This window comes from Colius striatus, chromosome 1 (assembly GCF_028858725.1).
Source record: "Colius striatus isolate bColStr4 chromosome 1, bColStr4.1.hap1, whole genome shotgun sequence".
Taxonomy (NCBI): domain Eukaryota; kingdom Metazoa; phylum Chordata; class Aves; order Coliiformes; family Coliidae; genus Colius; species Colius striatus.
The window spans coordinates 149180552-149203783 of NC_084759.1; the positions used below are offsets into that span (position 1 = coordinate 149180552).

A 23232-nucleotide genomic window follows, 5' to 3' on the forward strand; every position below is an offset into this window, starting at 1 on the left:
GGGGCAGGAAGTCCCGTGCTCCTGAGTCAGGGGAGGAGGGGGAGCTGCTGCCGGGCGCTGGTCATGGCGTTAGAGACCCTCTCCCCGGACTGGGAGTTCGACCGCCTCGACGACGGCTCGCAGAGTGAGCGCAGCGGAGAGTGGGGCTGGGCGGGCGGGGCCAGCGCCAGGCCGGCGGGGCTGCGGCAGTAACCGCCATGGTGTAGGGGGAGGCGCGGGCTGAGGAGACCCCGATACCTTCCCGGCCCCTCACGTCGCTGCGTTCCCGCAGGGAACGGGAGAGAAGGTGGGGAAGGAGGAGGGTGGGAGCTGAGCGAAGTGTCGCCCCCCCGCTTCCCTCGCGGCCCCTGCCCTCCGCGGGGAGCCGGACGCCCGCCGCGACCCCTCCCCCGGCCGCCAGCCGAGTGCTGCTGCTGCTCCGCCTTTGCTCGGGCTTGCGGAGGTGGTCTGCCGCCGTGACCTTTTTTCCTCCCACCACCTTCCTCGTAGTTGTCGGGGGCTTTTTGGGGTGGGAGAGTGGCTTTTCTGGCGCTTCATCCTTTGCCCCTCGCGCTGGGGAGTCGCCTCCGGTGCCCCCGCCGTGGCAGGGAGCGCGCAGGCAGACTTGCGGGACTTTTTTCCCTTGCACGAACCGGGAAGGAGGAGCAGATCCGTGTTTGTGGGGATGCTGTTTCTTTCCTTCCCGATCATTTCTCGTCAATGACAAATTCTTTCAGTTGCTTCCTCTGTTAGCTAGAGAAGTCATATCAAGAGAAGTTAGTTGTAAAAGGCTTTCTGGCATGGAGTTAGGTAGTCGCTTGCTATTTCTCTGAAGTAAGACGTTGTGATGCTTAAGTCTTTGACAGCGGGTTTGTGTAACCGTTAAAATCCACGTTTTTCTTAGCAAATGGAGGTGACCTATTTTCTAAACAGGGAACGTGTATGGTTGTTACACTGTAAATTGAACTGTGCCAAACTAATTGCACCAGGTGTTGCTGTGAAAATGTCACTCAGGACTGTTTCACATATAATGTTATTGCAAAGGATGATACTGTTTGTGCCATATACGTTTACTCTCCATTTCATTGGAAACTGAAGCTGTCCTTATCTGAGGTTTTAACCAGTTCCCTGAGTGTGGAATGGAGAATGTAGCTTTTACTCAAAATGCCAGATCTCCACTAGTTTGACCATGGCATTAAGTGCAGCTGGGAGAACCTCACATGATGTAATATGCTCCATTGCCACCATCTTGACAGTGAACAGACTGATCTTCCGTTTAGAAGACCGCATAATGTTCTCCTAGAGAAAAAGGAAAGAAAAATCGTGTGACTTGAAAACCACTTTTTGCTGCAGTTGTCTACTTTCACTTTGTACCTATGCCACTCATCTTTAGCAATTACAGTCTTCCCAACTTGAGGATACAAGTTACTAAGTAGGTCTGGTTGGTTGCATCTGTCCTTGATATTTATGGACACGACACTTGCAAATCCCGTTGTGACGACAGTCCATTGAACATTGATGCTACTGATTTTATGGAAGAAGATTAAGTAGAGGAGATCTGTGCTGCTGAGTAGATCTCTTACATTGTTTCAGTTATAATGCATTCATTTTGTCACTTGAGAAACTAAATAAAACCTTATTGTAAACAGATAATAATTTATAAAGTATATATGCTGTCCTGAAAAAAAGGAAGATGAAAATATCTGCTTTATGTGATTGTTTTTTCTTTCTCCATGTAAGCCAGTTTCTTTAGAAAAAAAAAAATCTGCTCCTTAAAAAGCTTTCCCCATCTCCAAATCAATTTTTCATCAGTTCAACCCTGCCTGTCTCTGGCTAGCTAATAGCTTTCACTCTCTTCTCTCTCTAAAATACTGAGAGATTATTGACAACTGATCAGTATAGCATGGCAAATTGATGGCTCTCAATAATTAAGTATTTGGAAATATTAAATATCAGTTATATTGAGCTATAACGTTGTTCAAATCCAACATTTGGCTGCTGAAAAGGTGATAGTTTGTGAGTGTCTAGCAGAACACTGGCACAGTATTTCATTTGAGAGATACTACCTGTTTTGTAGGGAATTGATTTGAGCAGTGTGTTGATTCTTTACCCTTGTGTGACATGGAAGCTTTTTCTGTTCTTCCTATGAAACTCCTATACATTTAGCAGGCTCTCTGCTCTTTGTCTTTTCTGCAAAGGCAGGAGACAAGATTGGGGGAGTACCACATTAGACCTCTGTAATAATAAGTCTCCATACTCCAAATTTTCTAGGAGTTAAGTGCCAAAGCTGACACGATGGCTAGATAAACTCTGTTCTGCCTCTGCATCCATCAGTGTTTTACTGTTTTTCTGCAGCAAAGTATCTAGAAGATGGACTGGCAGGAACCTGAAAGATGAGAAATTTAATGGCATAGAATGATATGATGATACAATTCAAGGGCTGCACATCAGGGTCTGAAGTGCATACTGCTGATGAAGATGGTTTTGTTCACTTGCTTATCTGTTTACATGAAATTTAGTCTCCTTATTTTGACAGTGCCAGTGCACTCTCTAGGCTGCAGGTAGAGGTAGAATCCAATGACACTAATGCAGAACTTAGAGAGTTTACTGTGCTTCTTGGATAGTCTTTGCAGTCTCTGTGTGATTATGGTTGGCATTGCTGCTTACTTCAAAGTAGTAGCTTAAAATTAGTTCAGAACTTCACTTTAGTGTTCTTCACTTTCTGTCCTCCTTCTCAGTCTCAACTTTCCTCTGCATAGTCCTTCAGTTTTCCTTATTAGTTTATCCCTATATCATTCCTCCTCTTATGCCTGGTGCAGTGTCTCAGTCCAATATTTTCTTTCCCCAAAAAATTGATTCAGTAGTGTTCTCCCGCTGAAGTAGCCATCAACTTCCGTTTGGCTTGGATATTGGCAGCTTGATGGATGAGTAAGAGGTTAAACATGCAGAGCAGAAGAATATACATTTTTTAACTTTCTAGAAAGTTAAAAATGGTGAAATGTGTAAAGGACTCAAAGCTATGTGAGAGCTGAATTCTTGTTTAGGAAAGGTTCAGTTGTTCAGCTGACTTAATATTCTCTAGCTGTTTTAGGTAATTTATTTGCAACAAATTGCATAAGATCACAAGCTATCAGATTTGTTATCTGATTATGAGGAAGACAGTATAATCTTTACATGGAAAAGGATTGTACCTTCTTACTGAACATAGAAGCCTTGAGCTGTAATCATTCACTCTGTACTTAAGATTATGCAACTAAGTCAGTAATTGTATATCATTTGCAAGGAAGAGTGTCTCAATGAAGGGAAGAAAAAAGATGGGATACAGTGAATAAGACTTTTGTGGACTAATTATCTTTAGACTTGCTTTCCTAATGAACACCACTGTCCTTGGTATTTGACCAGCTGAATGTTGCCCTTAATAGTAACAGAACCGCTGAGATTTTGGTGTCCAGGTGCTAAGCAAAAGAGAAGTTCTGCTTGAATTTGGTGAATTTGCAAGTGAGAGGAGTGATTAAAAGCCATAAACTTCCTGAGTAATGCCTGAATAACTCACTGAGCCTGCTATTCAGGCTGAAATGGTTGGACCCACTGCCTCAACATTCTGATACAGTTGCGTACGTGTTGGTGAAGCTGATGGGTAGAACGCTGGATTTACAATTTCTACAGTTGTTTCTTTGCTCAGCATCTTGATGTGATTGTTAAGTTTGTCAGGCCTTAATTTGAAAATATATGTCTATTTAAAAAATAATGTTCTGAAAACCACTTAGATGATTGGGAGTCTGCAGGTAGTATTTGCATTTCTTTGACATAAAGTTTTAAGATTGTTTTTAAACAAGAACTTTGTATCGAAGATGTAGTTGCGTTAAGGAGAAAAGGCTGCAGTATGAGGGATACAGTACTAAAGATAAATAGCAACAGATGCAATATTTTGTAATAGAATTTTTGATACTGAAGTTTATTGAACAGTCTATAAAAGTGTACATATGTTATCAATTCTCAGAAATTCATGCCGAAGTGCAGCTGAAGAGTTACGGAAAATTTCTCGAGGAATATACATCTCAGCTGAAAAGAATTGAAGATGCTTTGGATGACTCTGTTGGAGATGTTTGGGACTTCAGTCTTGATCCCATTGCGTTAAAGGTCTTCATCTATTTAATATGCATTGCAACTGTTATTTTCATAGGTCCTCCCTCACTTCAAAACCTGCAAAGTAAAAGCTTGATTAATTTGTGTTCAAAATCGACTTTTGTATGTGAGAAACCTGTCCAATACTATTTTAATTATCAAGTAGTTAATAAATTAGTGTATATAATGAGAAGATGTTTTCACATTATTCTTTTGAAGTCTTTTGAATACTAGTGGAAGTTAAATGAATTTATAGTTCTTTGTGTTGGGAAGGCTAATTCTAACAGACTGCTTCCCTATAGATGTTGGTGTTTTTGTTTGGGAGTCATGGTTTTTCATGAGTAGTTGTGTAACTGCAGAGCAAATAATGTGCATATTTATACTTGTATTTTGACCTAATAGTCCTGGTACAGTATTTTCTGTCCTCTAGAGGTGCGAGAGATATGGTTTAGTTTAATGATGGGCTTGGCAGTGTGAGGTTAGTGGTTGGACTTGATGATCTTAAAGGTCTTTTCCAACCACAGTGATGCTTCCATTCTCTGATTTCCTTGGTTCTAAGTTCTCTGTGCTCGGTGGAGCTGCTTTATTTTTTTCTTTTGCTTCACTGAATTTGCAGATGTCATTTAAAAGCACTTTTGTTGCCATAGGGAACTTTTCTGTGCTGAAGATGCACTCTCAAGCAGTCATCTGTCTGAATAATTTGAGTAAATTATGTGTAGGGCCACTACAGTGCCTAATTTATATGAACTAGTCAATATCATGGCTGACTTGAGTACAAAATGTCAGTGCAGATGTGTACAGATACACATGCATCCTGTTTCCTGCATTTAGGATTCTTAATTCACATTTCAGGTTTCCTAAGCTGGTTTTCTTTTTTCTACATACTCCATAATGAGCATGCTTTTGCTTTCCAAGTTTCATAAGTAAATTGTTGTTAATGCTATATAGTATACCTAGTTGTTTGCCTTTCTGCTTAGAGTGAAAGGTATTTCCATGCAAATGTGAAAAGTTAAGGTGTCTGTAGTGTAGATTGCCAGTAATGTGCAATCATTGGGCTCTCATTCCTAATCCTATTTGAGATTAAACTGGCGCAGGAGAAGAATACGAAACTAATTGGATAACTGTATTTTTTGACCAATATTTTCTAAAGTCTGTTTGGTTTTTTTTGTTTTTCTTTAAAAATAAAATAGCTTTTGCCATATGAGCAGTCCTCCTTACTGGAGCTCATAAAGACAGAAAACAAGGTAAGCACTGTATGCTTAAAAATATTTAAAAAATAAAGTTAATCTATCTAAAAAGTCTTGTGAACATAAATCTGTTTGTAATCTGTGTGGTTTTTTTCCCCACTTTATGTCTAGGTTCTAAACAAAGTGATAACTGTGTATGCTGCTCTTTGCTGTGAAATCAAGAAGTTAAAATATGAGGTAAATTCATCTGTCTTTTATTACTGTGTATGAAAATGTTTGCAGATTAGCAAACTGATTTCTAGATTTATTCTGTAGCAGTAAAGAAGCAAGATATATAATTTTTGTAACATGATTGCGTATCTCCTATTTATTAAAAACCAAATTTCTGCTTTTGTTGCTAGGCAGAAACTAAATTTTATAATGGCCTCTTGTTTTATGGAGAAGGAGGTAAGTAACTGCCTTTACTGTAAAAGTTTGTAGTTTATGTTATTGCTTCAGATCCCATTAAATGGTACAATTAGTGTAATTTCATAGTACAGATATATGCTTTCTCTATGTCTTTTTGTCTACACCTTATAATGGACTTTGAGGTTATAGGGATATATGTTAATGTCTTGTAACTGACCTGAGTTAGTTTAGGATAACAGTAAGATCTGTCTAATAAAGCCCCTTTATCTGCAGTAAGTATTGTTACATTGACAGGAAGTTTTGTTGCAGGTTTTTACATAAGTAGGGAGTATGGGCTGTTGAGATTGTAAGAAATGTATCATGCATACTGTACAGCTTATATACCATAGCAGCTGTTTTTCAGAGTATGAGACTGAAAAACTGTTTTTTACATGTAAACACATCCTAAACCAACATATTTTCTATTGAGACCAGGTATTACACTGGTTGTAGTAAAACAATAAATCTGTAATTTGTTCAGAATAAAACAATGAAACCATTAATAAATAACTTTGGACAAGTCCTGCTTGCTTTGCTTATGTAATCATATTTGTCCTAAGAGAAGTTGCAGTATTTAATGTCACCTGCTCTTGAAGTGCAGGTAATAACACTTGTACTACTGTTAAGACTGTGACATAATACAGGACATAAGTGATTAGAAGTAAGTTTAACAAATCATGAGATCCTCCTTTAGGTAAAAGCTGGTTTTTTTCCTTGGACTTAACCTGGTAACTCCTCCAAAAGTGGAAGCTAGGACCAATCCTTAAATGATACTAGTCACAGAATAAGCGCAGATCTTGGTCCTGAGGACTGAGTCTATACATGAATTGATTTAGAGATGTGTCACCTAACTTTGTTTACTATTTTGGAAATTTGAAAGGGAAGTTTTTTTCGTAGTGGTCTTGTAAAAGTGCTTTTCAAGAGCCTTGATAATTACAATTATTGAGGAATGTGAAATCTTTGAGCTAGGTACCATTTATCATTCTTTCAAGTGCTGTATAAGAGGGCTGCTTCAGTTAAGGAATGTGGAAAAGTGTGGGTTTCGTTATTTTTTTAGCAGATTTTCACTTCTTGTCAGACACAGTTTTAAATATTTGAAAAGAAACTGGCATGGTGCCAAAATGATACTAGGGAATCCCTGAAGATTTTACCATGTCTCAAGCACACACAAAAAAGTGAGATTGTTGCAGATTAACATATTACAGCACCAATTTGTTCCTGATGGATGTTCTGCAGGGTAATGGTTGAGAATAGGAGGAACTTAGAGGTTGGGTAGAAACACCGAAATCATGTTCTCCACTTCTGTATCCATCCTTGTAGCATCAGCTTTGATAACAGTAAGCTTGATTACTTACAACAGCTGGGAAAGTTACTGGCTCAAGGATGGTTGAAATTTAAACAAATACTGTGCTGGCCTTCGATTTCTGTATAAAGGAGATTTTTTAAATTGCATCTTGAAGTGGTTAGGGCTAGCCTACAAACTTTAAATACTTGGGTAGGGATTTTTGGGACATTCTCTGAACAGAGTGAAGATTCCGTAAAATGTGTTAATAGGGAGCATACAGTATTTAGAATCTTGTCCCAGAGCTCCATCATACAGAAGTCTGGAGACTCCTATAGTCTCTGGCAACTGCTCTAAAAGAACGTATTTTATAAAGCAATAAGACCTCCATTTCTTGCATAGATAAACTAAGCCATTTTTGTTCAGAGTGGCCTAATAGAAGAATCTCAAATCTAGAGCATGAATCTGTTACCACATAATTTGGCACTGGTGATATAGTTGTTGTACTTCATAGTATCCTTGTAAGTGTACTTTGTCATACAAGTAATGCTTTGAAGCTGCAGTGATGAGCTGGGATTTTTTTGTGTAGGATAATGTGTAGGGAAAAGAAAATTGATTTATTGAGAAAATTGTATATTACACAACTCTTTCTTCTGCTTAATGATGTATATTCTTTCAGTAATTAATTACCAGAAGATGCTCCTTGCGATATAAATACTTAGTGCTTTCACACAAAATTTTTGAAATGGAAACTTTTGTGTGAAGTTACATAATAGAGATGCCTGAATTACACTTTGTATTTTGTATTTTCTTTCATGTGATGGGGACTCTTTTCCCTGATTTATGTCTTTTTAATGAGAAAGAAACTTCAAAAACAAGTACAGCTTAGGGAAAAAAAAATCTTAAGTTTTTAAGGCTCCATCAATATGCTTATAATAGTGTGCTCCATCAGAAACAAATAGCTTAGGGGGCAAGCTTCAATGTTATTTAACAGATATAACAATCTTTTGAAAGTGGTGACAAATGTTTGTCTTTTAAGCCACAGATTCCAGTATGGTAGAGGGAGATTGCCAAATACAGATGGGAAGATTTGTTTCATTCTTGCAGGTAGAGTATCTTTTGATCTTTTTTTGGTGGTAATTGTAATCTTAATTTTACTTGCAAAGTGGATTTCAAAGTCTGTAGTTTCCTACTTACATCTTGGTGAAAAGTGTCGCAGTCATTTGATTCATTACTATGTTTTGCTTGCAGACCTGTCATAACCCACTGATGTATCACACTTTTTTAATACTTTTCTAAAATATTGGAAGTCTAATGGGAGAGGAAGTTATGGTTTGTGTAATCATTGCTCAAACAAATTAGAATTTACTTTAAAAAAAAAACAACAAGAGAAGATAAATTGAGCTTACTTGATTTTTTATGGTTTTGATTGTCAAGTTTAGCTTTCATTGAATGTTGAGAATTAATTAATTGTTTATACTTTTTTTTCTAGCTTATAGAAAGCAAATTTAAAACAGATATCCAAAAAAAATCCTGTTTTGCCTCCTCAACTTTCAGAGAAGAAAACTTGTTTCTTACCCAGTTTAGTTGTTATCAGGGTCCTTTGCATGAAAACAGGATCTGTGTTTCTTCTGAGGATTTCCTGTGCTCTTGGATTTCAGTCTGCTGTAGAATATTGTTGTCTTTAGTGTAGCTTACGTGACTGTCTTGTTCGTAAAAATGTTCTATTTTTATGCAATATTGCTTGTAATGAAATCTCACTGTTGCAGTAGAGAATATAGGGAGCTTCCAGAAAATTTAAAGTTCTAATGTAGCAAAGGTTAAAATTCCCATTCTTGCTGCAGAGTAACATGGCAGTAGTTGTTTACTCAGTTATAACAGGTTAAATGCTACAGGAAATTGTTTCTCAACCTCTTTTAACAAGCTTAAGTGGCCACTCCCCCTCCTTTTTCAAGCTTTTTATCTTATCAGCTTTGTCAGTTTCATCCTTCATGCTCAGTTTCTTTCCAAGCAGATGTTTGAGACCCTTTAGCCATTCTGAAATGGGGCTATTCCATACTTGTGTTTTTCATAGAATCATAGAGTGGTAGGGGTTGGAAGGGGCCTTTAGAGATCATCTAGTCCAACCCCCTGCAGAAGCAAGTTCACCTAGATCAGATCACGTAGGAACATGTTCAGACAGGTCTTGAAGACCTCCAAGGAAGGAGACTGTACAACCTCCCTGGGCAGCCTGTGCCAGGGCTCCCTCACCTGAACAGTGAAATAGTTTTTTCTTATGTTGAAGTGGAACTTTTGTGTTCCAGCTTCATCCCATTACCCCTTGTCCTGTTACTAGCTACTATAGGAAAGAGATACCCCAACCTTCTGACACTTCCAGACTTCTGTTTTTTTTTCTGCCAGGATTCTCTGTCCAGGTGGAAGTGGAGAGTATGGGGACTGGCTAGCTAGATATCTGTGTGCATTGCAAACACACTAGAGCAAGTTTATGTTTATCCATCAGACATATGCTGATATGTATATTTATAGGGTAAGTGCTACACAAAAATACAGCAGTATTGCTTGTGAGACCACTTGATATATATTCTACAATGGCTTACTGGTTGTTAAGCAACTTATAAAGAAGGGAGATGCAGGAAGTTGCCCCAAAGTTGGGGATGGGGGGTCGGATGGTTACCTTGCTAACAGACATGTGTCACTTTGGGTAGAAGCTATGAGGAAAACTTTTTCCTTACTAAGTTTGTTCAACTGTTGAGTTCCCCTTAATCCACTTAGTAGCAGTCTATATCCTTAGACTGGGAAATGCTGTTCTGGTCAATGTTATAAACATATCCTCAAGGATGATTGGAAAATATATGAGGATGACAAAAGATGAGTTATTGCTTTTATAGAGCTAATGTCCATGTATTAGGTTATTGAGCCTTCTGAGTTCGGGATTTCTTGATTAACTAGTTGTGATAGCCTCAAATTTGCAATGTCAAAACATTTTATAAAAATGCTTTGAATCACTTATGAGATAGTCTTGATCCTGTAGAAGACAGTGTATTTGAAGAACTCTGATAAAACAATCTTATCTGTATTATGTAGCTGCCAATATGTATGTGCTGTTAATTTAGACTGTTTCCTGGAAGTTTTAAAATGGAAGCTGGTGCTCCTTCCCCAGGAAACCTGATCTTAATTGTCTATTAATTGATTCCTCTGGAATCTGTTGACTTGTTTCAGCTGCATTTGTTAGAGGAATAGAAGTAAGGACACTGCAATGTTTTCTGAAAACTGGTGACTAATAGAAAGCAGAAACCCAAATAAGATCTATTTTTGATGGAGAGGAAGACAGAATTCAGCTGTTAGCCAGTTTTCTGACAGGGATGCCAGGCTGACAGGTTAGCCAGTGTGGGCTGTCTGCTATGAAGCCATCTGTGTGCTGACTGTCTAGACTCATCACATGCTGACTTCTCCCTGATGAGATTATAGGATGCCTTAATGTGCAAATATGATTGCAGTTAGGGGAAAATCAAATTTGTTTGTCCTGTTGCACAAAGAATGCACTGTTAAAATCCATTATAGAAATTAAGATAGTCTTTTACATGCTCAGAGTTGATGTGTTCTTACTGGTTTTGTACTATGTAACTGAGCTCAAGTTCTGCTTTAGTCAAGCATGCCTCTCAAAGACATTGTCTTGGCTTTTTTGAGAGCATTATTCTGTGATTTATCCCTCTTATAGTAGGTGCAGGCTTCTGTGTTAATTTCTAATTTGAATTCAGATATTCACCAGCTGCCAGAGCGTGACTGCTGAACCTATTGAGAAAAAGCACAGACCTTACTGTTGGGGTTATTGTCTCTTAAAATACTTGGGCACTGTTGTCAAGTCACTTCTTACTGTTTGTGATATATTGAACCAGTAGTATAAATAGTCCAAGTTGTACTGGCAGCTTCTTCATTTACTCCTGTATTCTTTTTCAGAACTGTTAGGAGCACATTTTCCATCCTACTATAGATCTGTCCACTGCATTAGGGATGTAGCTGAAGCTTGGACTGCAAGTTGAGTGGCTTATGTTCAGTGCTTTGGATGTAATGACAACGTGTGTGTGAGGAGGGTCTATACAGATGTATGGATTTTATTTTCTTATATTTCAGGAGCTGTCTTGCTTTGTTACCCGGTGTTATGAAGTAGTGGTGAATGTAGTGCATCAGTTGGCCGTCCTGTATACCAGCAACAAGTAATTATTCCCTGAAATGTTATATTGTTTTATGTAGTTAAAGTATTGAATAAAATATGAATGCTCTAAGACATGGTCATTTTTGGAGGATTGTTGTCTAGCGATATGGAGAGTGTTTTGCTGTGCAAGACTGAGCTTCATAAGCCATTAGAGAATTGGATTTGTTTTATTTTTGGAAAAGGCAGTGATATTCTTATATAATGAGATGAAATATTTTTTAATTATTTTTGAATAAAACTGATGCTTCAAAGGCATTTAAAACATCTCTTAATCATAAAGACTAACTCTTTGATCCCTGCTCTGTTTGAGACAGAGGTTTCTTCTTTTGACTGATACAGTGGATACTAGTAGCTTCAGAACATCAAAGACCAGATCACTTCCACAGTGTGTTTTAAATACGTTAATCTTGGTATATACTCCTCACAGAAAGCTGTGGTTTTAACACCTGAAGTTGAGCTTAGTTAGTGCTATTTGGTTTAGCACCTCTGAAAACTCTGAGGAGAATTTATCTCTGAATATAACTGCAGGACTCTTAATCCCTTTCCTCCCTCCCTAGATAAGATTGCATCATTCTTCTCACTTTTGTTGTTTTTTGTCTTCCACTACAGCACAAGGTAGACTTTCTCCATGGTGCTGCAATAGTAAATTTGTTCGTAGCACACAGGTTTCACGTAGCTCATGCTTTTAGATTTTGAGATTGTCTTGTTTTGTGAAGTTACTATGTTAATGAAAAAAATATACCCCAAGAAATAAAGAACACACTGTGATACAGAATTGATAAATGTGCTCTAAGTATTAAAAAGGCATTAAAATTTTTATTTTATTTACAGGAATTTACCTAAAATTATAGAGACATCTGGAGTTCATTTTCAGGTGGGAATGATTTGGAAGTCTTTTGCTTATGTTAATATATGTATCTCTCGATCGTTAATACTGAGAAAAGCAGCAAGAAAGTGAGTTTGAAGTACAACTTTAAATCTGGAATCTCCTTTACAGATTTTATTTCTTTAATCACTTTTTATGACCTTTATGCAGAAAGGACTGCAGAAATCTCCATGTCTGTCATATTCTAGCTTTTTTGTCTGAAAAGTGCTTACATGCTCTCTTATTGCCTGCAATATATTCTTTTGCATGTAGACAATTAAAAAATCCTGCCTTCACTGTTGAAGTAGATCAGTGAACTTAGTGATGCCTGCATACAAATTAATGTTTCTTATGTCACTACAAGAAATACTAAATCCGTAAGCTACCAAACCAAGAAAGGTCTAATTTAATGCTCTAGCTGATTATATATTGAAATTTTATAAGCCACATATGACTGCAATTAATCTTTCAGTAACTACAGCCTTTGTTTTTGTCTTTTTAATAGGCAATGTATGAGCATCTGGGAGAGTTGCTCACTGTCTTAATCACTCTGGATGAAATAATTGGCAATCATGCCACTCTGAAAGACCACTGGACCATGTATAAGAGGTGTGTCTCTGGGGTGTGAAAAATGTCTCACAACATAAAAGATAAAAACATGTGTGTGTGTGTCTTTGTTCCAAGAAAAGCTGTGAGGGAACATGACTTTTGATAGCCCCAAGTTTCCCAGAAACCTCAATGAAGAGCGTGGTTAAGCTCCCACTCTGACATCCAGACAGCACTAGTAAGTTTTTGAAGTGCTGAATGTTAAATTTATAATATATGGTAAGCATCTTGACAGAGTAATGGTTGGCAAGGCCTAAAATATATTCAATAAGAGGACTGATTTTGTACAGAACTGATCTAAGACTATCCATATCCATATAGTGATCGTGGAGATAGTCTCACAAGATACAAGTAAGAACTTGGGTAAAGGCTGAAGAGTCATCAACGATTCCAAAGCTAATTACAGTAGTGGAACGATAACTCTTTCATTGAAAGTCTAAAGTTACTAAAATGCAAATGGTTTATACAGACTTAGTGGATTTTGGGTTTTTTTTAAATGTTGGAGTTGGTGCTGGACACAGATGTGGGCAATTAAAATCTATTACCAAAATAGTACAGAATATGATAAAACTGTTACTGTGTTTTAATTGTGTTTTATGTATGTGTTTCATACCTACTCCATATAGGCTGTTAAAATCTGTCCATCACAACCCTTCTAAATTTGGGATTCAAGAAGATAAACTAAAGCCATTTGAAAAGCTGCTGTTAAAACTGGAATGCCAGTTACTTGACGGAATGATATTTCAGGTAATGAAATTACTGTTCCCCACTATGGCAAGAGAGAATATTACGTTAAAGCAACACTCACAGTGGTTTATTTTTGTTTTAATGGTATTTTTTCCCTGGATATGGTGATATGTGAATTTTACCCTCACATCTGTGCACAAGACGAGGGGCAGGGGGGACAGGACAAAAAGACTCTATTGTAAGATCTTTCCTTGGTCTTCTCATGTGCTAGAGCTGTGCCAGGCTTTGAATGGTAGCAGTTAATGCTTGCTGCTTTGCAGAATTAAAGAGAAAGAGACAGCTTGGCATTAGGACTATGTACTATCAGGGAGCCTACTTTTCACCAGAAATTTTAAAAGTGCATGGATTTACATAGCATAGATCCACGTGACTTAAACTTGCAGCTAAAATATCCTCAGTAATTTTCATATTAAGTGTGACACCTTGTTATATATTTTGGCTCATTCTTAGTCTATGAGGCAGGGTAGATCTCATTAGGTACCACTTCAGTGGTATATAATCCTGAAACGTGCAATTGTGCAGTTGGATGAGAAGGATTATTACTTGTTCAATGTAGTCAACTTAAATGTGTTCATACAAGAAACTATCTCTTTTTAGAGAAGTATGTATTTGAGACCCTGAAATGGGATGTTGTGGCATAGTGGAGAGAAGACTGGGTTGCTGAATCTGGTCACAGAAGAGTCAATTGAACAAGACTGTTGCTCAGTCCTTACTGCTACATCTTAAATGCAATCCCAGAATCTTAGGGGCTGGAAGGGACCTTAAAAGATCATCTAGTCCAACCCCATTGCCAGAGCAGGTCACGCAGGAACTCATCCAAGTGGCTTTTGAATGTCTCTAGAGAAGGAGACTCCAAAACCTGTCTGCAATAGGGAAGCAGGTTTTGTTCTGTTCCCTTTATTTTTTCTCCCAAAGGATAATTTCAGATAAATAATTCGGCACAATTTGACTTTTTCTTTCAAAGGATATTGCAAACAGCTATCCAGTTTTTGTCTTGCATTAGTCCAAAGGCATCTTTATACGTTTCAGACATTAGTAGGATTTGTGTGGTACTCATTCAGGAAGTTTGCCCTGCTGTCCTAGAAACATTCCTTCCTAACAAAAAATATTAGAAAAGTCTTTTAATGGAATGGTGTTTAACAAAACCTTATATGCCTACTTTTTGGCTGTTGTGTGGATTTTAGTGATTTTTTTTTTCTTTTTTTTTTTCTAAACCACCACTAGTGGTATGGGATTTTATGCTACAAGTTCAGGAACCACATCCTTCAGGCAACTTGCGTGATAAATATTGTTTAGTTAACGGGTGGTTAGTAATGTATTAACGTAGTACTGCAAATCATAGAATGGTAGGGGTTGGAAGGGACCTTTAGAGACTATCCAGTCCAACTCCCCTGCCAAAGCAGGTTCACCTAGCTCAGGTCACACAGGAACATGTCCAAGTAGGTGTTGAAGACCTCCAAGGAAGGAGACACCACACCCTCCCTGGGCAGCCTGTGCCAGGGCTCCCTCACCTGAACAGTGAAATAGTTTTTTCTTAGGTTGAAATGGAAGTTTTTGTGTTCCAGTTTCATCCCATTACCCCTTGTCCTGTTGCTAGATACCATTGAAAAAAAGTGATGCCCCAACCTCCTGACACCATTTAGATATTTGTAAATATTAATGAGATCCCTCCTTGGTCTCCTCTTCTCCAGACTAAACAGCCCCAGTTCCCACAGCCTTTCCTCATAAGGAAGACGCTCCAGTCGCCTGATCATCTTGGTGGCCCTGTGCTAGTCCAGAAGTTCTCTGTCCCTCTTGAGCTGGGGAGCCCAGAACTGGACACAGTACTCGAGATGTGGCCTCATCTAGTTTCTTACCATTAGCACATCAAGTAATTTCTTTAAAAATGACCCCTAATGTGAAACTTGAAGTAAATGAAATGTTTTCTCTTGTTGTACTAAAAAAGTTCAGTTAAAAATCAGTACATTGTGAAGTTTAGGGCTAATTTCAGGTTAGTTTTAAAACAGTGCAGTGTTCTGTTAAGGTCCAAAATTCATGGAAGTGTTGTTATGCTTTTTTTCCCTTTTATTCAGGCCTGTATAGAGCAACAGTTTGATTCTGTAAATGGTGGAGTGTCGGTGTCGAAGAACAGCACATTTGCTGAAGAATTTGCTCATACTCTTCGCACAGCTTTTGCAAATGTTGAAACCAAACTTGGTAATGCAAGCTCATGCTTCTCCTGCCAGCCTCACTGTTTCTAAAATTGTTTATATTGTTTGTCTGGGAGAAGACTTCAAAAAAAAGATGTATTTCTGCAGGTGAACCTTCAGAAATTGACCAGAGAGATAAATATGTGGGCATCTGCGGCCTCTTTGTACTGCATTTTCAGATTTTTCGGACCATAGACAAGAAATTTTACAAGTCATTGTTGGATGTCTGTAAAAAGGTGAATGCTTTATTTATTTATTTTCTTTTGTCAGTAGTTCAGGGGCAAAACCAATAATTAAGTAGACAATGTTTTTAGTTGCATAACATAAACTGAAGACAAGAAAGAACACAGTTTACCCAGACAAGTCAGAAAGCAGAAGTATGATTTTTGTTAGTTTTGTTAATTCCCTATCTCCCACTTATGTTCTTTTAAAGATGGTCTAAAACCTGTGCACTCACTCAGCAGCAAGGTGAAATAACTTGAAATTATCATTAAAATGTTTCTTCTCTAGATTAGTGTAACACTAAGGACAAAAAATTGTTTGAGTTAGGAGTATTGCGGGACTAATAAATGCTGGGAGTTTTAACCTTGGCCATAAACATCAATTTTGAAAGACCTCTAAGTGCAAAGGTGATTGAGGCTTGCTTGTTTTTTTCCCCCCTCAGATACCAGCCATTACATTAACTGCTAACATTATCTGGTTTGCTGACAACTTCCTGATTCAGAAGATGCCAGCTGCTGCCAAACTTCTGGACAAGAAAAGTATTCATACAGTTAAAATGCAAAGGGAGAACTTTCTGCAGCAGAAGGCACAGTCACTTACCAAGTATGCCTCATAAATGCACGTGTTTCTTCATTCTAGCATGTGTAGTGTTGCTCAGTGGTGTTAATCAACTTTTCCTCTTCATTGTAATAATATGTGTGTGTTAGTGTTGCTGAAAAAGTGTTGGTCAGAAGTAAGCTTATTTCCTGTCATGCTTTCAGAAAAGTATATTATGTCACTAAAATAATGCTGCTCCTGGCAGTTCTAAATATTTGGTAGTTTCAGTTATTTCTGTTTCCATACTTTCCACTTTTTTTTAGACTATTGTCTAGTAACCTGAGCTGCTTTGTTTTCTAGTAGGGCTCTCTGTTATCTATGTATGGAAGTAAGTCACTAGTAGGCCTATGGGTGAATTTTTATCTCCTTGTTGGTGATTGTTTCTTTGCAAGAATTTCTTTCTTCATGACTACAGTAATTGTTTGTTTAACGATCTTTGACATAATCTATATTTGAAAAGGCTTCTCTTGTTTTGTGCTCTGCATGTAGTTTGCAGGTCACTTTCTTCCCCTAAGTTTTTTTCTAAAGTATGTTTAAAGATGAGTTGGAATTTATTGTAGTTGTCAGTCTTGGGAACAAGTGTGGTGCACTGCAGAGAGAGTTAACAGGGCTAAGATTTCTGTTTATGTTGCAGACTAAAACAAGAAGAGGGAACGTGGATTCTGTGGAATAGAAATAAAAATTTACAGCTTGCAGGTTGTCTTCCAACCCTGTATGCAAGCTGACAGAACTGGGTTGATGGGGAGGAGAGAGAGGGCAAAAGCAAATCCATATGTGATCCTCTGACAGGTCATCTTCACTACAACTCTGTTTCTGCTTCAATCCACCTCTTCCTGGTTTACTTTCTACACCCACAGGAAGATTCAAGAACCGTGACTGAATTATTTTCTGGGCCTTAATTCCTGAATGGAGCAGAATTGCATTGCTATTTTGCTTCTGGACTTGAGCAGTGGAGCAAGTCTTGTCTTGCAGCTCCTAAGATTAGAGAAGGGTTGAAAAAACAATCTTGTGTATTCACAGATATTTCATGGAATCATAGAATCATTTAGGTTAGAAAATACCTTAAAGATGGAGTCAAACTGTAAGTTGAATGCTGCCAAATCTAAACCATGGCCCACGTCCATAAGTGTCACATCTATGCAACTTTTAAATACCTCCAGGAATGGTGACTCCACCACTTCCTTGAGCAGCCTGTTCCAGTGCTTGACAATCCTTTCAGTGGAAAAAAAAAAATCCTAATGTCTAATCTAAACCTCCCATGGTGCAACTTTGAGTCTGTTTCCTCTTATCACTTGTTACTTGGGAGATGAGACCATCCCCCACCTTGTTAAAACCTGCTTGCAGGTAGTTGTACAGAGTGATTGTGTCCCCCGTTTTCTCCAGACTGAACAGCTCCAGTTGTCTCAGTCACTCCTCAGGCCTGTGCTCTAGAACCTTTACCAGCTTTGTTGCCTTTCTTTGGACACAATTTGAGGATATTGTCATAAAATACAGATTTTGTGTCTGCTGGATTGAATTATGCCAATGAGGACTTCTTACCTCTTCACAGGTTCTTGCATTGCAATTGATAATTGGCCTTAGATATGAAGTACTCTTAAAAGTGTATTTTCTTGATGTCATAATGACCTGAATACATTCCTGCTATAACTGCTGGCATTGTGGTGTCACCAGTCTGTAGTAAAACAGTTTTAAAAATGAACTCTCAATTAAACATTTAATTACAACTAGTGTAATCCAAACAGGTAAATTCTGACAAATTGTCTTATTTAAGAGCAGTCCAGTCTGGCATTGATGTAATGACAAATTAGATTTGTGTTTGTGTGATTTTTCTTTTTTTTAGTCTAGTATTTAAAAGCATTTTCTAGCAGTTTCATTTACTCTTTTAATTTAAAGCATAGTGTATGTACTGCTAAGAGGGCCATTTGTTCTCTTGAAAGGTAGCTGATTTTGACTTTTTAGGTTATGCTGGTACAAATATAATTGGCAGACTAACTAATCCTTCCCTGTGGAGAATTAAAATGTAAATGAACCAGAGGTGCTGATACTTTTCGGAATTAGAGATAAATTATTTTGGGAACTGAAGACTTCACATATTTCCCTTGCAAGGATTTAAGCTTGGCAAGAGAAAAGAAAATCTTCATATTATTCTTATTTGAAATGAGCCAATGTTCTTTGTTTCCTTTTCCAGAGATATGCACTCCTATTATGTTTTTGTGAGCTCATGGATGACAAAAATGGAGTCGATCTTGTCAAAGGAGCAACGCACAGATAAGTTCACTGAAGCACTTTCTAACCGTTGCAACGTCTTTATCCAGGTGTGCAGTTGTCTTTAAATGTTATGATCCAGCAAGTGATGCAGCAAACTGATGTTTTGGTGGAAGCTGTTGGACATAAAAAGAACTCCTAGAAGTTCTGTGATCATTGGTGCATTATTTTTACAATGTGGGAATTCCTCCAAAACTTCAAATGCCCAGTAGATACTCTTTTAAGTAAATATTTAAGAGGCCTTTCCATAAGGCATGTGGGGAAAGCCAATCTGAGTAAATATTTAGTGATTCAGTTTCTCTTAGGAAATCAAGAAAGCTTTGTTTTTCCTCTGTAGTAAAGGATTTGTGGGTTTTTTTTTCCCTTTTGAGTCAGTCATGAAGTACTTAAATTGGAGTGAACCAGCGTCTAATTTAGTTTGATTTAGAACAGTACTTACTTCCAATAAACGTTTTGTGTTGTTTCAGTGTGTTTTGCTTAGTGATGATACTTTGCAAGAATCTTACTACATTCCAAGGCAAATGATTTTCTTTTGGCCTACTAACAGAATGTAGCCTTAATGTAAGATGCATCTGATGTATGATTTTTGGTTTTGCTAGTTTTTATATATATCTATCTGCCTGACAGAAATCTGACAAGAATAGATGCATGATAGAAGCATGATCTTGAATCTTCCTTATCATATCTATTATACTAGGATCTGTGGGTTTTTTATTTGAATTATGGACTGAAGATTTTGCTCTGTAGTGAACTGAGTTTCCCACACGACTTGTTGCCTCAGTTTCTTTTTTTATTGTTACTACTTTTCCTGTGAGATAAGTTGAATAACATTTTAGTCATGCTGTATGTTTTTGACATGGTATTTGAAAGTTTAGCAAACATAGATTTAAAAATTATTGCTTCTTTATTGTAGGATGGACAGTTCTGTTCAGAAAGTGTAGAACTGTGTAAATACTGTCAGTGTATTTATTCCATGGAATCCAGAAGCTTTAAGATTGTTCTTGGGATAGGCTGGGGTGTTTTGGGGGGAGATGGGAGTCTTTTGGTGGGTCTTTTACAGGAGGTCTGAAATTGAGACGTTTTAGGCTACATGATGAGTTCACTGAATTGTGTTTGACTTAAATAGCTCTTGAAGAGGTTAATGATTAGGTGATCTAATGACTTCAGGTAGTTTCGTAATGTCTGCCTAATAAAAGGGTCTTATTCAGCTTTGGGATCCTAGGCATGCTTAGTAAGTAGAGTGGTAGCCTCTTTACTGTGAATAGGCAAAAGATAGCTGTCTGTCATGTATGAAAGAAAACAGAGAGGGCTTACCTGATGTGTTGTGAAAACATTCTTTTTCTATTTTTCCTCCCTCTCTACTCATTTTTAGGGTTTTCTTTATGCATACAGCCTTAGCACCATCATTAAAACTACAATGAATCTGCACATGTCAATGCAAAAACCTATGACCAAAACTTCAGTGAAAGCTCTATGCAGACTCGTGGAACTTCTGAAGGTAGGTCACTGGATGACAAGTCTTTACAGAAAACATTGATCAAACATCACATACTGAAAAAGACAGAAAAAACTCTTGAGATGGGCAGTGTTTTTGCACAGATAGCTTCTTGCCAAAGATAGGATTTATTTAGAGAACAGGGAATTTGAGAGGCTAGAACTAATTTTTACGTAACTTCTGACTTCCTTAGTTGGTGTAACAGGGTAATTAAGGTTTGAGGGCACCTCTGGAGGCCATCTGATGCAGCTTCCCTGTGCTCAACCAGGGTCATCTAGAGCCAGTTGCTCTATGTCCACATAATTTTTTTTAATATCTCCAAGGATAGAGACTCCAGAGCCTCCTTAGGCAACCAACTTGTGCCAGTACTTGGTCACCCTCACAGTAAGAAAGTGCTTCCTGGTGTTCAGAGAAAAACTTCTGTGTTTCAATTTGTGCCCACTGCCTCTGGTCCTGTCACTGAACATCTCTGAAAAGAGCCTGGCTGCATCTGCTTTGTGTTCTCCCTTCAAGTATTGATATACATGGACAAGATCACCCCACCAGTCTTCTCTTTTCCAGGCTGAACCATCATAGGTCTCTCAGCCTTTCCTCATATGTGAGATGTTTCAGTCATTTAATTACCTTCAATGGCCTGTGTCTCTCTTGTACTGAGGAGCCTGGAACTGGACCCAGCACTCCAGATGTGACCTCACCAGTGCTGAGTAGAAGGGAAGAGTCACCTCCCTCAGCCTCCTGGCAACACCTTGTCTAATGCAGGCTGGGATACTATTAGCCTTCTTTCTGACACACTGTTGCCTCATGTTCATCTTGGTATCTACCAGGATCCCCACCTCCTTTTTTGTCAAGCTGCTTTCCAGCTGGATGACTCCCAGTCTATATTGGTGTATGAGATTATTCCTCCTCATGTGCAGGACTTCACACTCCTCCTGGTACTTCTTCCAAAAGGAAGATACTCTGTTTTTGAGAGAACTTCAGGAAGCAATGGTGAACAGAACTGTAACAAAACAAAAACCCCAACAAAACTTACATCAGTCCTGAAACTTTTTTTGCACTCCTGAATGGTTTGAGTTTTCTTAGGTTCTAAGAGTTAATTGCAACTGCTACTAAAAGTACATTACAAAGTGTAAAGAGTCTGTATTTGCAGAGTGGATGAGTTAGTCAGCATAAAGCCAAGTTCTAAAAGCAACAATTTTGGTAACTGCTTGAATTACTGTGTTTTGGGATTGACTTTAGGCAATAGAACACATGTTTTACCGAAGAAGTATGGTTGTGGCAGATTCTGTGACACACATCACTCAACATCTGCAGTATCAGGCTCTTCACTCTATTTCTGTAGCCAAGGTATGTAATCCAGGTTCTAATAATTACTCTTCCTATCTTAATGTTTAAGAACCGTCTTAGTTTTAAGTCGAAGTATTTTTCTTACTTTTGCAAAGTCTGTAATATAGTGCTATATCACAATGAACAGATACTTTAGCTTTCCAATAGATAAGAACTTTGCCCTGGAAACTGTACAGTATAAGTGATTATCTGGTTTTGACCAGGAATGTTTCCTTTGTTCCTCTAAACTGCTGTAACTCATCATATTCCTTTTGTGTTCTTTTTAGTTTTTATTTCTAATGATTTTTCACAAACTGATCTTTTATTTCTTTTTTTGTCTGCTGCACATTCTTAAAGCATTCTATTAAAGGTCTAAGCAAACCAGCCTGCCACTTAAATCTTGACTTGACACAATAGCAGTGGTTAATACATGATGGCTTGTAGGAGTCTAATGTGAGCATAAATTCAGTATTTCACTGTGAGGAAAAATGACTTCTGATGGTGAAACACTGCAATACCCATGTTGTATTTTTCTGTGAAAAAAAAATTAGTTTCCTGCAGATTTTCCTTATGAAACTTTCAATTTTTGAATACCAGGCAAATAGGAAGATGAGATTTTTAGTATCCACGTTCTGATGTATTAGTGATTGTTCTTTCATTGCAATCGGTAGCAGAATTATCAGTGCAGCTCTTAAATTTACTTTTTATTTGGTTGTAATCTCAATTTGTTTCTGGCATCTCTGTATTTTCTAGCATAAGAGAAAAGGAAATTCACAGAATCATAGAATGGTAGGGGTTGGAAGGGGCCTTTAGAGATCATCTAGTCCAGCCCCCCTGCAGAAGCAGGTTCACCTAGATCAGGTCACACAGGAACATGTCCAGGCAGGTCTTGAAGCCCTCCAAGGAGAGCTCCAACCCCTCTGGGCAGCCTGTGCCAGGGCTCCCTCCCCTGAACAGTGAAACAGTTTTTTCTTATATTTAAGTGGAACTTTTTGTGTTCCAGCTTCATCCCATTGCCCCTTGTCCTGGAAAAAGGGATGTCTCAATCTCCTGACACCCACCCTTCAGATATTTATAAATGTTAATAAGATCTCTCCTCAATCTCCTCTTCTCCAGACTAAACAACCCCAATTCCCGCAGCCTTTCCTCATATGAAAGATGTTCCATACCCCGATCATCTTGGTGGCCCTGTGCTGGACTCTCTCCAGCACTTCCCTGTCCCTCTTGAGCTGAGGAGCCCAGAACTGGACACAGTACTCCAGATGAGGCCTCACCAGGGCAAAGTAGAGAGGGACAACCTCCCTTGACCTGCTGGCCACACTCTTCTTGATGCATCCCAGGATGCCATTGGCCTTCTTGGCCACGAGGGCACATTGCTGGCTCATATTTAGCTTATTATCAGCCAGGACTCCCAGGTCTCTCTCTGCAGAGCTGCTTTTCAGCAGTTCAACCCCCAGCCTGTACTGGTGCATGGGATTGTTCCTTCCCAGATGCAGGACTCTGCACTTATCCTTGTTAAACCTCATGAGGTTCCTCCTCTGCCCAATTCTCAAGCTGGTTGAGATCCTGCTGAATGGCAGCACAGCCTTCTGGGGAATCAGCCAGTCCTCCCAGTTTGGTGTCATCAGGGAACTTGTTGAGGGTACACTCTGTCCCCTCATCCAGGTCGTACTTAAAAAAAGACTGAGAT

General features: G+C 38.4%; 1 protein-coding gene across 4 annotated transcripts in view; it reads left to right on the top strand.

Annotated features, from left to right (window-relative positions):
- Positions 1-6: 6 nt before the first annotated feature.
- Positions 7-23232, top strand: part of WASHC4 (WASH complex subunit 4) — a 44642-nt gene continuing 21416 nt past the window's right edge. For all 4 annotated transcript variants that reach the window (XM_062011480.1, XM_062011498.1, XM_062011489.1 and 1 more), the window contains exons 1-16: positions 7-124; positions 3980-4119; positions 5295-5348; positions 5463-5528; positions 5693-5738; positions 8060-8127; positions 11152-11234; positions 12065-12107; positions 12604-12707; positions 13331-13451; positions 15524-15647; positions 15749-15876; positions 16305-16465; positions 18648-18774; positions 20097-20222; positions 21456-21563. In XM_062011480.1, coding sequence (XP_061867464.1) covers positions 64-124; positions 3980-4119; positions 5295-5348; positions 5463-5528; positions 5693-5738; positions 8060-8127; positions 11152-11234; positions 12065-12107; positions 12604-12707; positions 13331-13451; positions 15524-15647; positions 15749-15876; positions 16305-16465; positions 18648-18774; positions 20097-20222; positions 21456-21563 — 1560 coding nt within the window. In that variant the 5' untranslated portion in view covers positions 7-63. The remainder of the gene's footprint in view (positions 125-3979; positions 4120-5294; positions 5349-5462; positions 5529-5692; positions 5739-8059; positions 8128-11151; positions 11235-12064; positions 12108-12603; positions 12708-13330; positions 13452-15523; positions 15648-15748; positions 15877-16304; positions 16466-18647; positions 18775-20096; positions 20223-21455; positions 21564-23232) is intronic.